Here is a 15,241-nt window from a genome sequence, read left to right on the forward strand (position 1 = left end):
TACAGACACAGTTAGTGGTATTAAAGGACCAAATAGTATGAAAAGTTTTATAGCCCTTTGAGTATAGTTCCAAATTGCCCTCCAGAATGGTTGGACCAGTTCACAACTCCACCAACAATGTATTAGTGTCCCAATTTTACCACTTTCCCTCCAACATTTATCACTTTCCTTTGCTGCCATATTGGCCAGTCTAACAGCTATGAGGTGGTACCTCAAAGTGGTTTTTATTCTATGCAAAATTTATTTAGGGAAGTAAAAACAAAGAAGACTTTTATGATCCTGTAATTACTCATGTAAAGGGAAGCATAAAAAAGGGAGACAGAGGTTCTCAAAAGCTGTTTGCCACTATTTTGTAGGATGTCCACTGCAGAGTCCAAATGGAAAAAGGAATGAATAGAGATTCTCCAGTGCTCATTTGTCTATATTTAACATTTTGCAGATTGTGTCAAATCCAGAACAAGTCAAAGCCTCCTAAACAAAACCTAAAATCATGCAAAAGAGTTTGGCCTGATACATGCTTGGAGTGGGGATACACTTAAGAACTTGTCCATCCATAAATATATCTTTTACTGAAAATAAAAAAGGATAATTAATAAAACCCAGGACTGGAAAGGAGGTGGAAAACAGTGTTGATTACCCTTGGGAAATTGTGCAGGCTTTTTTTTTTTTTTTATGATATGAAGCTTCATTAACTTCATGGCTTCAAGTATCACCTCTTGCTGATTGTTCCCAAAATTTGATCTCCAATCCTGGCCTTTTCCCTACTATGTATCCACATTCTTTCTGGGTATCTCCACCTCGATGCTTAGCCCAGACCTCACACTCAATACATCTGAAACAAAACTAAACTTCTCTCCACAACATTCCCATCTCCTGTTTTTTCCATTTCCTATTTCCTTCCAATGGTTTTGCTATACTACAAGTCACCTAGATTTGAAACTTTGAGGTCTTCAATTCATATACAAATCTTGCCATTTATCCCTCAGAAATGTCTGTTGTATCTTTGCCTCTTGCCTCAATTTATACTCCTTCCACTCTGAATTGGATTTTCTTTAGATATTGCCTAGACCAGATCGGTCTCATAGTCTGCAAAACTACACCAGAACCAGATTAAAATGTAATTGGGGGTACAGCTTGATGGTGCAATAGATATAGTGTGCTGAGCCTGGAGTCAGAAATTGTCATCTTTCTCAGTTCAAATATGGCCTCAGACAGTATTTAGCTATGTAACCTTAGGCAAGTCACTTAACTCTATTTTCCTCAGGTCCTCATCTGTAAAAAAGAGAAAAAAATGCACTGGAGGAGGAAATGGAGAAAACCTCAAATGGGATCACAAAGAGTCAGATAGGACTGAACAACAATTTATCCTGTGTATATAAACAAACTATTAAAGGGGCAGCTAGATGGATCAGTGGATTGAGAGCCAGGCCTGGAGATGGGAAGTCCTGGGTTCATATCTGGCTTCAGATACTTTCTAGCTGTGTGACCCTGGGCAAGTCACATAACTCTCATTACTCAGCCTTTTTGACTCTTCTGCCTTAGAACCAATACATAATATTAATTCTAAGACAGGAAGTAAGGGTTTTAAAAAACATAAGTGGGAAATGTTTAACAAAAAAAATACAATACAATGTAGATAATGTTGACTTATGGTTTTCTATGTTAGTATGTAGCCTCAGGGATACATTTCTATTTGAGCTGGACACCACTATCCCAGACTATTTTAGTTACTTCCTAAACCAGTTCCTTTACTCAAGTCTAATGTATAGTTAGAAATATCTTGAATCCCTAAAACTACATTACCAAAAATTCCTTTCTGTATTACCCAAAATGCTTTCCCTTTGTGTACATTTGTGTCTTCACGTAATTGTTTATAATCTCTGTAACTCCTCCCTCTGGCTCTCTTCTCCAGGTGTGCAGCTGAGTTAGTTTAGCACCTTTTCACTCTAGTTTTTTTATGTTAGTTTATTGTTAATAAAACTTTATAAAATAAAACGTTTAGCTTTTGCATATTAATTTTAATCCCTGCACTCCATACTCCCAATGAATCCTTCACCCAAGTCCTAAAGAAATCTTCTGCATGTCCATTTCTGAGCATATCTCTTGCTCAGAAATCTTCAGTGGCTCCCTAACACCAAAGGATTAAAATACAAAATCCCTTAGTCTAGTATTTAGGACTCCCTACATTCAGGTTTTAACCTTCCTTTCCAGTCTTATTTCACAATATTTTTCTTTACTTTCTATATATCCTAGCCAAACTGAAATATTAATTATTCCTTTATTCTAGATGAATAGTCACATGTTTGCACATGCCCCTACCCTCTACCACGTCTCAAGCAAAGGGCTAATATTTTTCCGCCTAATCTCACATGTTAAAATCTTCCTTCAAGACCTCATCTGCTGCCCCATGTCCTCACGACATCTTCACTTATATATTCAGTCTGGAGCAGTCCTTTCCTGCTTCATTCAGTCACATTCAGTCAAAAAACTAATAAACGCATGCCAAGTGTCAGGCATCGTGATAAATAATGAGGTTACAAAGATAAGCAAGTGACAGTCCCTGCTCTCAAATAATTCAGTCTGAGATAGGGAAGGGGACTATAGGCAGACAGCAATATACCTACATATAGATACAAAGATATATACACCTACACATATATATTTAGAGACAAATATATGTGAATGCATACAGATGTGCATTATGTATATATAGATATAGTTTACATATCCCTATATAAACTATATCATATATTCATGTATATGTACACATATTTACAAATATATAGATAAAAATAGAAATAATTTCAGAGAGAAGGCACTAAAATTAAGGACTACTGCTGGGAAAGACTTTCACTTTATCTTATGGTTACATGGGTTGCCTCATTCATGAAGTTTGTGGCCACCCAGAAGAGACTCATAATAATTTATAAAGGAAAAATAAAATGGATGAATAATGCCTAGTTTTTCAGTCTCTGAAATACAGTTCAATAGACAATTCTGTAAATCCATAAGTGTAGCCACCTTAGATGGGCACTTCAGATTGGCAAGTACTTGGGCTCAGAATTAAATAGAAGAAAGAGAGTCGTCTGGAGTGTATTTGGAAAATTAAAGAGCACTTTGGATAATCCAAAGCTGCTTCCTGACACAAATATCTATCTTTTTAACACAAATGCTATTCTGTTAATGGCATGACTATGAATCACAAAGAAACCATAATCTCTGAAGAATCAAAATTGTGGTCTGCTCAAAAAGCAAGGAGAGACACATGGCAGACATAAGAAGGTTTTAGCATATCGCCACCAATGACTTATAATCATGAAGTGGTAGAAAATATGTCATCTCAGAATGGTTAGAAAAGGGTATGAGTCAACCTTGTAGTGTGAGTAAAGGATAACAGATGAACAGACTGGGTGTTGGAATTTGCACCCAGAGAACATTAAGAGAATTGCCAGAAGGTTGCTTAGATGATTTATGGAAGGTGATTACCAGGAATTATATGCAACTAGGTAGATAAAGTAGATAAAGTGCCAGCAAGACTTATCTTCCTAAGTTCAAATCTGGACTCAGAGACTCTGGGCAAGTCACTTAACCCTGCTTGCCTCAGTTTCCTAATCTGTAAGATCCACCGGGGAAGGAAATGGCAAACTATTCTAGTACCTTTATCAAGAAAACCCCAAGGGGTCATAAAGAGTCAGACAGTCTTGAAAAGAATAGCACAAATCAGGGTATATTGACAATAATTACACAAGATGAAAAAGTAGGGTGGGTGGCAAACTATAGCTGAGGGAAATCTAAACAACAATGGGTCATGGATGCACTGAAATATTGAAGCCAATTCCATGAAGCATTAGTGATATCTGTATGTCTTAAACCAGTACTTGACTATAAGCTAACTCATTTCAATTTAATTAAGTTCCAATTAAATAAATAATCATTTAGTAGCAGGGACCACAGTAGATGCTGGGGATACAAGGACAAAATAAAAACATGACTTGCCTTAAAGAGTTTATTGGGGGAATCGGGTTATGGAGAGAGATGTTAGTGGTAGTGGTGAAAAACTAATATACCCACAAATAAGTAAAATTTAAAAATATATATGCAAAGAAAATATAACATATTTTTGGGAGCAGAGTTTGCTAACACTCTTTGAATGCAGCAATTGGGTCCTTTTTCATCTCTGTAGCCACAGTCCCATGTACATTGCCTTGTGCACAGTATTATTTAATAAATGTTTCTTTAAAAGCCCTTACCTTCCATCTTAGAATCAATACTGTGTATTCGTTCCGAGGCAGAAGAGCAGTAAGGGCTGGCTAATGGAGGTTAAATGACTTGCCCAGGGTCACACAGCAAGGAGGTGTCTGAGGCCACATTTGAACCCAGGACCTCACATCTCTAAGCCTGGCTCTCAATCCACTGAGACACCTAGCTGCCCAGCTTAATAAATGTTTATAGAGTTGTTAAAAGATCCCGTAGATAGCCAGAATCATTTCCCCCCAGAACATGGAGTCCATTTTATTAGGAGAATTACATAAAAGAATGTTTATTGTATACATCAGGGCTCTCAATGATCCCAAACAGCTCAATGTCACTGCTACCACCAAAAAAGGTAATATCTTCAAACCAATAATCCTCCAAGTAACTTAATGTGGTTTTAAATCATTGGACCAATTCCAATTTTGAAAGAATCATGTTGATAAATAGTCCTAAGGATAATAAGTGACATAAAAGCTATCACTGAGGATGATATAACTTTGACAAAAGGAAAAAGGATTGGCCATGGAGTGAGAATGAGAGAAAACAGATAAGACAGTCTGAATGATATACTTTTGACCCCAAGCTATCTAAAGAACAAGAAGAAGGCCAAGGTCCTCTAAGCATGGTGGATGGGAAGACTCAGACAAGAAATATCTATAGGAAGGTATGAAGGAAGTGAGATATGAGTCATAGAAGGAGCCTGCAAAATCAGAACATTATATATTTATCCATTCAAAGCAGAATGAAAGACTTTAATGTGCTTTTGAGGACTACCATACACATCTACATTCACTCCTGTGCCATGTCAGGAATAATGCTCAGATAACACATACCCATCAGTATGTGTCTAAGAATCTAAAATTTTAATTAGTTCAATATACAATTTTCTCTTAGGAAAGAGTTCTAATTCTGGACCCAACTGTTGCTCCAAAGCCGCCAAGTAAATCTCCACTTTGAAGCATGACTCTCATCAAGAATGTCAGTGCAGTATGTAATCCTGTAAAACATCCACATGAGGTGCTTCTGGAAGTCAGCTGTTTCTCTTTGATATTAGGAGAGAGAAGCTACTCTGAATAAGACAATGAGCCAAGACAATTCCAAATGAGCCAAGATGAAAAATGCTCTCCACCTCCGGAGAGGGAACTGATGAACTCTGAGTTCAGACTGAAGCAGACTTTTTTTTTAACTTTATGTTTCTTGGGGTTTATGTGTGTGTGTGTGTTCTTCTGCAACATGGCTAATATGGAAATATGTTTTGCATAAATTCATATGTATAATCGATATCATATTACTTGCCTTCTCAAGGTATGGGGGGAGCTTGGGAGGGGACAGAAAAAATTTGGAACTTAAAATTCTTATAAATGAATATTAAAAATATACCCACTAATTGGAAAAGATTTAAAGAAATATGTAAGAATATATTTTAGGGGGAAAAAAAGAAAATAAGGATAGCCAAACTTTTCCCAAGTTATATTTTTCTTTCAATCTATCAGCACATGGATAACAAAGGGCAGACTGGGATACCTCATAGATGTTGAATTGTTCCACCAAATCCAAGTCTGTCCCTTTCTTGTTCAAGTGTCTCTGAGAAATGGCTTCAATGCCGAGCTCCTCCAGGCAATCTACCACATCATAGAAAGCATCTTGATCTGGCAATCCTGATAGAGTCTGAGAAGAGAAAAAAACATTCACAGTTTTAAAAGATTTCATCAAGTCTGCTCAGAGAGGCTGATTTGGCAACAATATTTCCCAACAATTTTTTCTTTTTCTTTTTCTTTTTTTTTTAAACATGGCAGTCATTGATCCCAGTCAAAACAAAATGAACAACATCATCAAAGTGGAGCAGATCAGCTAAGAAAACAACAACATGAAATCATTTGAGCAAACTGCTTTCAAAATGTATAAAAACCAGATTTAGGGCAATAAACTCTCTAAATTACTCAAATTCTTTTTTTTCTTTTTTGGCTAAATTATCATCATTCTCTTTTGATTAAAATTCAACAGAGGCTTCTCTGATCTATAGAACTTAGAATGTGAAAATAAAAAATATTATAGCAGCAATAAAAAAAGAAAAATCCAGCTGATAACTTTCAATTTATTCATTGAATCATTCAGACTTCTACTGAGTACAAAACAACCATATATGTCGTGTAATGTTTCCTCATATTTAAAATGAGGACTTTCATATAACCACTATACTTGGATAGTTTTGAGGTTTTTAAGGGTGTTTGTAAATCTTAAAGTGCTATATTGTGAGAAGTTGTTTCAGTTGTTGATTGAAATAATATTAAGAACACCTGATTAAATTATTTAACTATATCTTTCTATAAGCAGAAGTAGAATTTTCTAAGCAGAGGACTTCCAATTACTGAACTGAGAATTACTACATGAAAAGCCTTATGTAAACATCAAAGATGAAGAAGACATTGATGCCTGCTCTGAGCTTATCAAATTCTCTTTGACTTCTGCTTTTTTTTACCTATAAAAGAGATACCAGGTAAAAGGCTAAATAAACAAAAGTCCACCGGGCCACTCTTAATTCTATACCATATCTTTAGAATCAAAACCTTAGAACTAGAAGAGACCTTAGTGAGCATCTAATTCATTCCTAACATTTTACAGCTGGAGACCATGAACCTAAGAAACTTCGGGTCTTGCATCTGGTTAGTGGCAGAGGAGGGATAGAACTCACATCTCTTGACTCCCAATCCAGGGTTATTTTCTTCACTTATCCTGTTATAAACTTTCCTGTCCTTTGTATATGTTAATGTAGACTGAAAAGAGTAATATTTTTCTAAAGATCTTTTCAAGACCAGCTGTTCAGGGAATGCATGCTCATCCTGTACACTTGGACAGATGATGATAGATTTCAATATAGCCTTCTCTAACATAAATTTCTGGGATCTATAATTAAAGAGGTTTTCTCTATTAACTCAGATTCCAGGATTTTTTCCTATATTGATCAATAAAGTCACAATAATATCAGAAAGAACTTAATGGATAAGTAGGACAGCTTTGGAAGCTGTAGGTGCAATTTCTTTTATACTTGAAAATAAAAGCAAGTGACACAAAATAGAACTCTGTAGTTTCAAATACAACCCTCTTTTTCTGTTTGGTAAATTTATGGAAATGCCCATTTTATTTGGAGAATGTTAAAATCAGAATAAAAATAAATAAAACTTTTATCTAAAAGCAAATCAAAGGCAAAGAGTATGAGATGAATTAGAAACACTATCAGGCCCTAATAGATTATCAGGTTTAGTTTCATACTTGCATTCTGGAATAAACACAGAAAAATGCCAAGACAGTGGTCTTTAAATTATGAAATCCTAGAAAACATATATTTGATCATAAAGCCCTGAGCAAAAAAAATCTGAGAACTGGTGTGGAAAGCTTCTGGTAAGTAACTTCTTTTACCAATATGGATTGATACTATCTTTGCAACTTCTAGTCTTAAAGATTGGGATAGGATACTGAGAGGTTAAATAATTCTTCCAGGGTCAAATAACCAGTATATACCAGAGGCAGAAGGGGAACTTGGTTCTTCTGTACCAGTTCTCTGTGCACTCCAGGATATTGCCTCACCACATACAGAACATACACAAAATGAATACCAGGCAGTATTGGATGGGCAGGCACCATCTATTGGGAAGAATCAAGAAATCCTAAAGGAGAGAACATGTGCTGAGCTTGAAGAAAACTAAGAATTCTAAAAAGCCAAGTTGGGAAAGATTCCAAATACAGAGGACAGAGCACACAAAGGCACAGTTCTTCATATGTGCTAGGAAGTGAGAATGATGATGATGATGATGATGATGATGATGATGATGATGATGATAGCATTTATTAAGTGCCCAGAATGTGCCAGGTACTGTGCTAAACACTTCCGAATACCTCATTTGATCCTCATAATCCTGGAAAGTAGGTGTTATTATTATTATCCTTATTTTACATTTGAGGAAACAAAGGCAAGTAGAGGTGAAATGACTTGCCCGCTATCACACAGTGAGTGTATGAGACCATCTTCGAACCTTAGTCTTTCTGAAACTAGGCTTAACTTTGTATCCATGGTGCTACTTAAGGGCAGTTTGGCTAGGCTGAAGAATGTAGAAAGGGGAGTCATATATTATAAAGCTGGGCTGGAAAGGTAGGTCCTTGAATCTTGCAAGGGTCCTGAAGCCAGGCTGTTAATTCTTCCCCAAACTCATCCTTCTGCCCCTTCCTCTCCACAAAATTCAGACTTTTGGGTGCTCTTCACATTGCATCCCATAAAATACTGCATTTACCACTCTGAAAGTTTACATCTTAATTGTATTGCACTTCCCCAACTGCCATTTCCTTTCCCCTGAACTTGTTTCTGCTAAGAAACTCAGGTGTACCCTCTGTTCTCTCAAGGTTTGTCTCCCCATGAATTTGGCTTAGAAAAAAAAACAAATAGAAAGTGACCAGAAAAAAACAATCTTTTCAGTTAAAGACATAATAATAAAAATAATAATGATGATAACTGACTTGTATATAGTACATTAAGGTCTGTAAAGCATTTATATAAATTATCTCATCTGAAGCTTCACAACAGCTCTGGGAAGTAGATACTGCATTTAAAGAGTGTTCTAAAAGTGTTAGTGTAGTTTTGTTAAAAATTATTTTAGTTCATTAAAATTATTTTAAAAATTAAGTTTATGAAAGTTATTAAAAGTTATTTAAGTTATTAAAAGTTATTTAAGTGAGTTATTAAAGCTTAAAGCCACACAAAGACTTTTGAGGAAATGGACTCAGAGAGGTTGTGACTTATCAACTGTCACATAGCTAGTAAGTGTCCAAAGTGGTATGAAGCAACTACTATGAGCAAGTTACTTTGCCAGATAATAGGAATATAAAAATGAATAAAATAACCCAGTCCCTATTTTTAAGAAGCTTCTTATCTAATAGATAAATATAATTTAAGGTGTTAAGAGCATCCAGAAAAATCAGTATAAACATTTTGAGGAGAGAAGTCATTTTCAGCTTGGTGGTACAGGAGGATTTCTTGGAGGGCTGATGGGTCTTGAAGGAAAAGACTTTAACAGGTGGAGAGGAAAAAGGAATGTGTTTCAGGTCCTTAGATTGTCTGCACAAATACACAGAGACAGTAGGGGGCAGAAGAAGACCAGACCAATAATTCAGTTCAATTTGGATACTGAATGCCTGAAGGGAATCAGAGACATCTAAGAATGAAAGGGCAGGTTAGGGGCAGATTTTAAAGGGCTTACTGTGTGAGGCTAAAGAATTCCTAGGCATTTGTTAGGCAAAGGGAGCCCACTAAATTTTTAACTCTTCAGTAATGTTTTAATTTTTCCCAATTCCACAGAAAGACAATTTTTGAGCATTCATTTACAAACATTTTGAGTTCCAAATTTTCTCCTTCCCTTCGCTCCCCACTTCCTGAGGTGGTTAGCAATTTGATATGGGTCAAACGGATGCTATCATGCAAAAACATATTTCTATATTTATCACACCATATTAGATATCTTTGGCACAAAAATAACATGATTGATTGTACATACTAATAAAATTATTTTAGCAGTTGTATAAAGGAGAGATAAATTGAAGAGGAGAGGCACTGGGGACAGAATAACAGAGTAGAAGGTTATTATTCTAATCTGGATGAGGGGTAAATGGCGGGAAAGTGGTTGGAGTTGCTAGATGGAGCCAGCCCACGTGGATACATATCTCCATATATGTGTATAACTTGTGAATGTAATCTCTTAAAGCATGATGCCTCCACCATTATGACCTGATATATAAAGCATTACAAGGGCTGTATTAGTAATATCTTGGGTTTCTTAACTTCCCCTCACAAAGGTTAAGTTCTGTTAAGAGAGAAGAGAATAGAGAGAGAATAGAGAATAGTCCAGTGATGGGATTCATGGATTGAAAGGGATATGGAACCATTTATCATTACTACTCCTGCTGTTGCTACTGTTTTACTGCTGCTGTTGCTGCTGCTACTAATACTACTGATAGCCTTTATATAGAATTTTAAGGTTTGTAAAGCACTTTACATATATATATATATGCATATATATATATATATTAACTCATTTGATCCACACATCAACCCTATGAGGTGGATACTATTTTTATTTCCATTTTGCAGATGAGGAAACTGAGGCAGAGAAAGATAAAGTGATTTACCCAGTTTAGGAAGTCGGAAGCAAGATTCAAACTTGGTCTTCCTGACTCCAAGTCTTATGCTTTTTCCATTGTACCACCTAACTGTCTCTATTATTTTCTGTGATATACTCTGGAGTAGAAAATCAGATTTAAAGTAGATACCAACAACTATTTTAACAGCTTCCAATGGAGTAAGGCAGCAGCAACTCAGCTCTAGAACTTCAAAGTCAAAAAAAGAAAAGTCTCTCATCCTCCAACCATACTATCTCCTTTCCTTCTTCTTGAATTAATTTCCATTTTCTTCTCTTTGAGAATGAAATAATTTATGTACAAGTTTGAAAAGTTGCCAAGTATGAAGAGTAGGGGAATCCACAATGATAACTCCTAACAAAATGGGAGTACGACTGAGGGCAAGATACTAAGGCTAAAACCTGTCCCTATACTGAGACCTAGACCAGGATGGTGGCCATTACAGTCAAAGGGCATCTTTGAATTTACAACCGAAAAACTCAATAGGGCATGTGGAAAAGGAAGCCAAGTGGGAACATATAACTCCTAGCTGTTATTACAGTGGGGCAAAAGGAAAAGCACAAGATTCTTCCCCTATTCTAAATATGTAACTTCAAGGAATCAGAATTTATTACACAATAAAAATTAAAATCTTCTCAAGCCCTTTCCTAGGTCTCAGAGAATTTTGTGAGGATAAATTAAAATCTTCCATTTTTAGGAAAATTTTTTTCTAAAGTATGATCTTGGTATTTAAGGTGGCTACAAAATTATTGCAATTTATTTTTAGAGGAAATCAGTAGATACACTCATGAATCCTAGATCACACTACTGATTGTGTCAGGGTTTTTCTATCCTGTGTTATTCTTGTTCCTGCCTTTCTATAAATCTTCCACAGAGGATTCAATCAACATGTTTGAGACTTTCCTCCAATTCTTTTAATTTTATGGGGAAATGAGTGTAATTAATATTCAGGTTATCTAGTTGTTATCTTTCACATAAATGGACTACCTACCTTTCTAGCCTTGGATATCCTTGATTTTTAAGCCACAGATTCAAAGTATTTGTGTGTATAATATATAAATAAGTTAATAATAATATATAATACATAATAACAACCAGTATATTCTCCATAACATAGTTTCAAAGAGTTGCATGGGGACACTGAAATGGTAAGTGATTTACCAGAATCATAAGAGTTAAGGATGGTAATTACTTTTAATAAATAAATAAAACTTAATTTTAAAATGTAAAAATACTTCTCAGCTCTCAGGCCATACAAAAGCAGGCTAACATTTGGCCCATACATCATTGGTTGCTACCTATGTACCATGCTTCCTCTCATAAACAATTTATATCCTATCATATTATATTGCATATATCATAGCTCATATATATTGTGGCATATATTGTATCACCGTTTTACATATTGTAATGTGCTATATAATTATATAGTATGTCTTCTCTAAGGACAACTATTAGAAGGAAAACAGAATAAATCCATGTTTTTTCTAGAACTTCCCTACTCTTCTCCTTTTTCCTGCTAATATCTTAGCCAAGCCTCAAAGCCTAGATTAAAAAAAGCATTCCCTGATTTGTAGCCATTCTTTCACCCATCCCCTAGAAGCAATTTCTTCCTCTCTTGACCTCACAGTTACTTGTATTTATTTCATGTACTCATCCTATTCAAATATGTAGTTTATTTTTCTGGGTTTGTTTTTTCTTCTTCTACTAGACTGTTAGGTCCTATACAAGCATGGATAGTGTCCTTTAAAAACTGAATCTGGTCCAATGTTGCATAGCATCTAGTAGGTTCTTAATAAATGTTTGTTAAAATGAGTGAAGGAATGAATGGAGTACTATATACTGCTCCTGTCTTCTTAGCAAAGTGGGAAGATTCATCTGGTTTGGCTGCTATTCAGATCATGAAATCCAGACTAATTTGTGTACTAACCTTATTCACTAAAGTCATGGCATAAACCAGCAGCTCTGTGTCAACTCCATCTTTCTCTTCCAAGATCTCCATTATATTTGACCATGGCTTGACTCCTATGAGAGAAAAGCAGAAAGCATTAGAAATAATTGTTTATGTTCTGATTTACTGTGTTCAACATATATCATACAACTTAAATCACACATCCCCTAAAGCGACAGCAAACAAAAGAGTGTCTCCAAATGGAAATTTTCAGAGGGGCACATTTCAGTTAAAATATGAGGAAAGAAGGAGAAGCCCCAGGTTAAAGGTTCTTCAGAAATTCCAGAGGCCTCTGACTAGAAATTATACATTCTTTTTACATACCATAATTCAAAGGCTCACAGAATTTTAGTGCTGGAATGGATCTTAGAAGTCATTGAATCCAATTGCCTTACTTCACATGTGGTAGGGCCAGGGCACAAAGCCAGGGCTCCTCCTTCCTGATCCTTTGCTCTAAGTCCATTCCCCACTAGCTGGAAGCCCACTGAATTCTCATCACTAGAGTCTCCATAGAACTTGGGAAGAAGGAGGGAAACTTCTAAACTCAGTGCCTCAAGTCCTGCTTTTCACTCTGGGACAGGGACAAGTTCCTTATATGCTGGCCTAAATCCTCACCTTTGGAGACAAGAGACAATATCACTGTTTTCATACAACCATTCTGTAGCATGGTTCACAGAATTGTAAGAGTTTACAACTGAGGAGAACTTTAAGATATTGAGTCTAATTCTCCTTTTTACCAATATCATCTTGTTACTCTTATTCAGTTGTTTTGGTTATGTCCAACTTGTCATGACTTGATTTGGGGTTTTCTTGGCAAAGATATTGGAGTGGTTTGTCATCCTTCTCCAGATCATTTTACAGATGAGGAAACTGAGGCAAAGAGGGGTAAGTGACTTGCCCAGGGTCACACAGCTGGTTCAGGTCTGAGGCCAGATTTGGACTCAGGAAGATGAGTCTTCCTGGCTCTAGGCTCAGCACTCTATACTCAAGTCACCTATCAGCCCAAACAATATAATAAAGCGAATTAATAATGTGGGAGTAGATGTGAGTGCATGAAGATTAGGGAGTGTTGGGGTGGGTGTCTTAGTGTGAGGACTAAAATCTACACCTCTTAACTTGGAGTCCCGTGTTCTTTTCCGATACAATGATACAACTCATCTTTCTGAAAATACCCATATAAATATTAAGTGCAAGTTTTATAGGTGTGCCCTCCTTTAAGAAAAGGCTACTCATAAGGTTAATTATGGAATATTACATTTTACATTAAGGCTAAAAGTTAATGCATGGGGGAAATATTTTCCCAATTCAGATTTCTAGAACAGAAAAATTAGGAGCTGATTATTCATACTAACCAATATCCAATTCTCTTAACAAAAGGATTTAATACTACAGGCTATAGAGATCATATACTTCAAACTATTGCTTCCCTCTCTTCCCTCCCTACTCCACCATTGTGAGTGCCCCTATTCGATTTAAAATATAATTTACCAAAAATTAATTCACTTACCATATTTTAGGACTATATCAAATTCATAACATGAGAAATATCATGCTATATCAGTAAAACTACATGTTCGTAAATAAGTTCCAAACCTTCATTTGGTATTTTTTTTAAAGGAAAATATATATTGTTAGAATCTTCTAATTCTCAAAAGAACCAGCTATACACAAGAAGAATTAATTATTTACTTTCCTAAATACCTGTTTCTTTCCTGTCTGTTTCCAACCTATCTCCCTTCTTTCCAGTGATTCAACAAATATGTGTGGAGCATCTACTGTAAATATATGACCATGCTAGACCCTGTGCTACAGAAAGCTGAATATGATGAGCCTCTGTCTTTGACCACAAGAACAAATCATGATAGAACACGTCTCAATGGAACACATAATAACTCACATTTATACAGCACTTTAAAGTTTGCAGTATGCAGCCCTGAAGCCTCCCACTGGAGATGGCCTCCCAACTTCCCAATAGCCAATTAATAAGTGCTCTTGAGGTTTAAATGTTCAACCAGTTCCAATCTTCCTAACTGTGCTATTATTTAGCATACATCTCTCCATCTGTATCCCAGGATATCCAGAGAGATTTGGTCAGATGTCTGACTGAAATGCACACAATGCCTATGGAATTCTCCAACGCTTGCAAGAACTATCTAATCATATCTTAGATTTGGGGGGAAATGAAATTGGGTGATTTATAGTCACTGTCTGTGGGAATCATCAAAGGGCTATAGCTTGAAATTCAACCAAATGGGGAGGGGGTTGCTTCCAGAATATGATACCACTCCTGTCAACAAATTCCCACATGAAGAATAATTGAAGAAATAGGAGCTATTTATCCTGGAATGGATTTGGTTAAGGAGAGACTTGATAGTTATCTTCAAATATTTGAAGGGCTGTCATGTAGAGAAGGGAATCAGTGGTGCTCTGGATTGTTCCTCGGGGCACAACTAGAATCAACAAGTGGAAGATATATGGAGAAAATTTCAGTTTAACAAAAGAAAGAACTTTATATTTTCCAGTACAGTCCAACAATGGGATAAAACTAAAGATGTGCTGAAGCCAGATCAAACTAACTTTTGAGAGCTAGTTGTTAAATGTTCCATGTGATCATTGACAGCTCAGAAAGTAGCAAATGCTACACTTGGTTTATTTTGTTTATCATCCTAGAGCTAAGAAAGCATTAAAGATGTTAATTAAGCAGATTAAATATAAAAGTGTGTTATGCACACATCGTTTGAGAGCTGGTTTGTAAACATTTACCAGCATACTGCTACAAAAAAGAAGAAAAACTTTCTTAAAGTAATTGGATTTGTATCATGGAGAGGGTTCAAGCATACACTCTGGATGTAA

The 15,241-nt window shown here is 35.9% G+C and overlaps 1 protein-coding gene across 3 annotated transcripts in view; it reads right to left on the bottom strand.

The window, feature by feature from the left end:
* Window positions 1-15,241, bottom strand: part of FHOD3 (formin homology 2 domain containing 3) — a 703,058-nt gene that overhangs the window by 202,848 nt on the left and 484,969 nt on the right. For all 3 annotated transcript variants that reach the window (XM_044664978.1, XM_044664968.1, XM_044664960.1), the window contains exons 8-9: window positions 12,368-12,462; window positions 5,779-5,922 (exon numbers count right to left, since the gene is read on the bottom strand). In XM_044664978.1, coding sequence (XP_044520913.1) covers window positions 5,779-5,922; window positions 12,368-12,462 — 239 coding nt within the window. The remainder of the gene's footprint in view (window positions 1-5,778; window positions 5,923-12,367; window positions 12,463-15,241) is intronic.

Source organism: Gracilinanus agilis, chromosome 1, assembly GCF_016433145.1.
Source record: "Gracilinanus agilis isolate LMUSP501 chromosome 1, AgileGrace, whole genome shotgun sequence".
Classification (NCBI taxonomy): Eukaryota; Metazoa; Chordata; class Mammalia; order Didelphimorphia; family Didelphidae; genus Gracilinanus; species Gracilinanus agilis.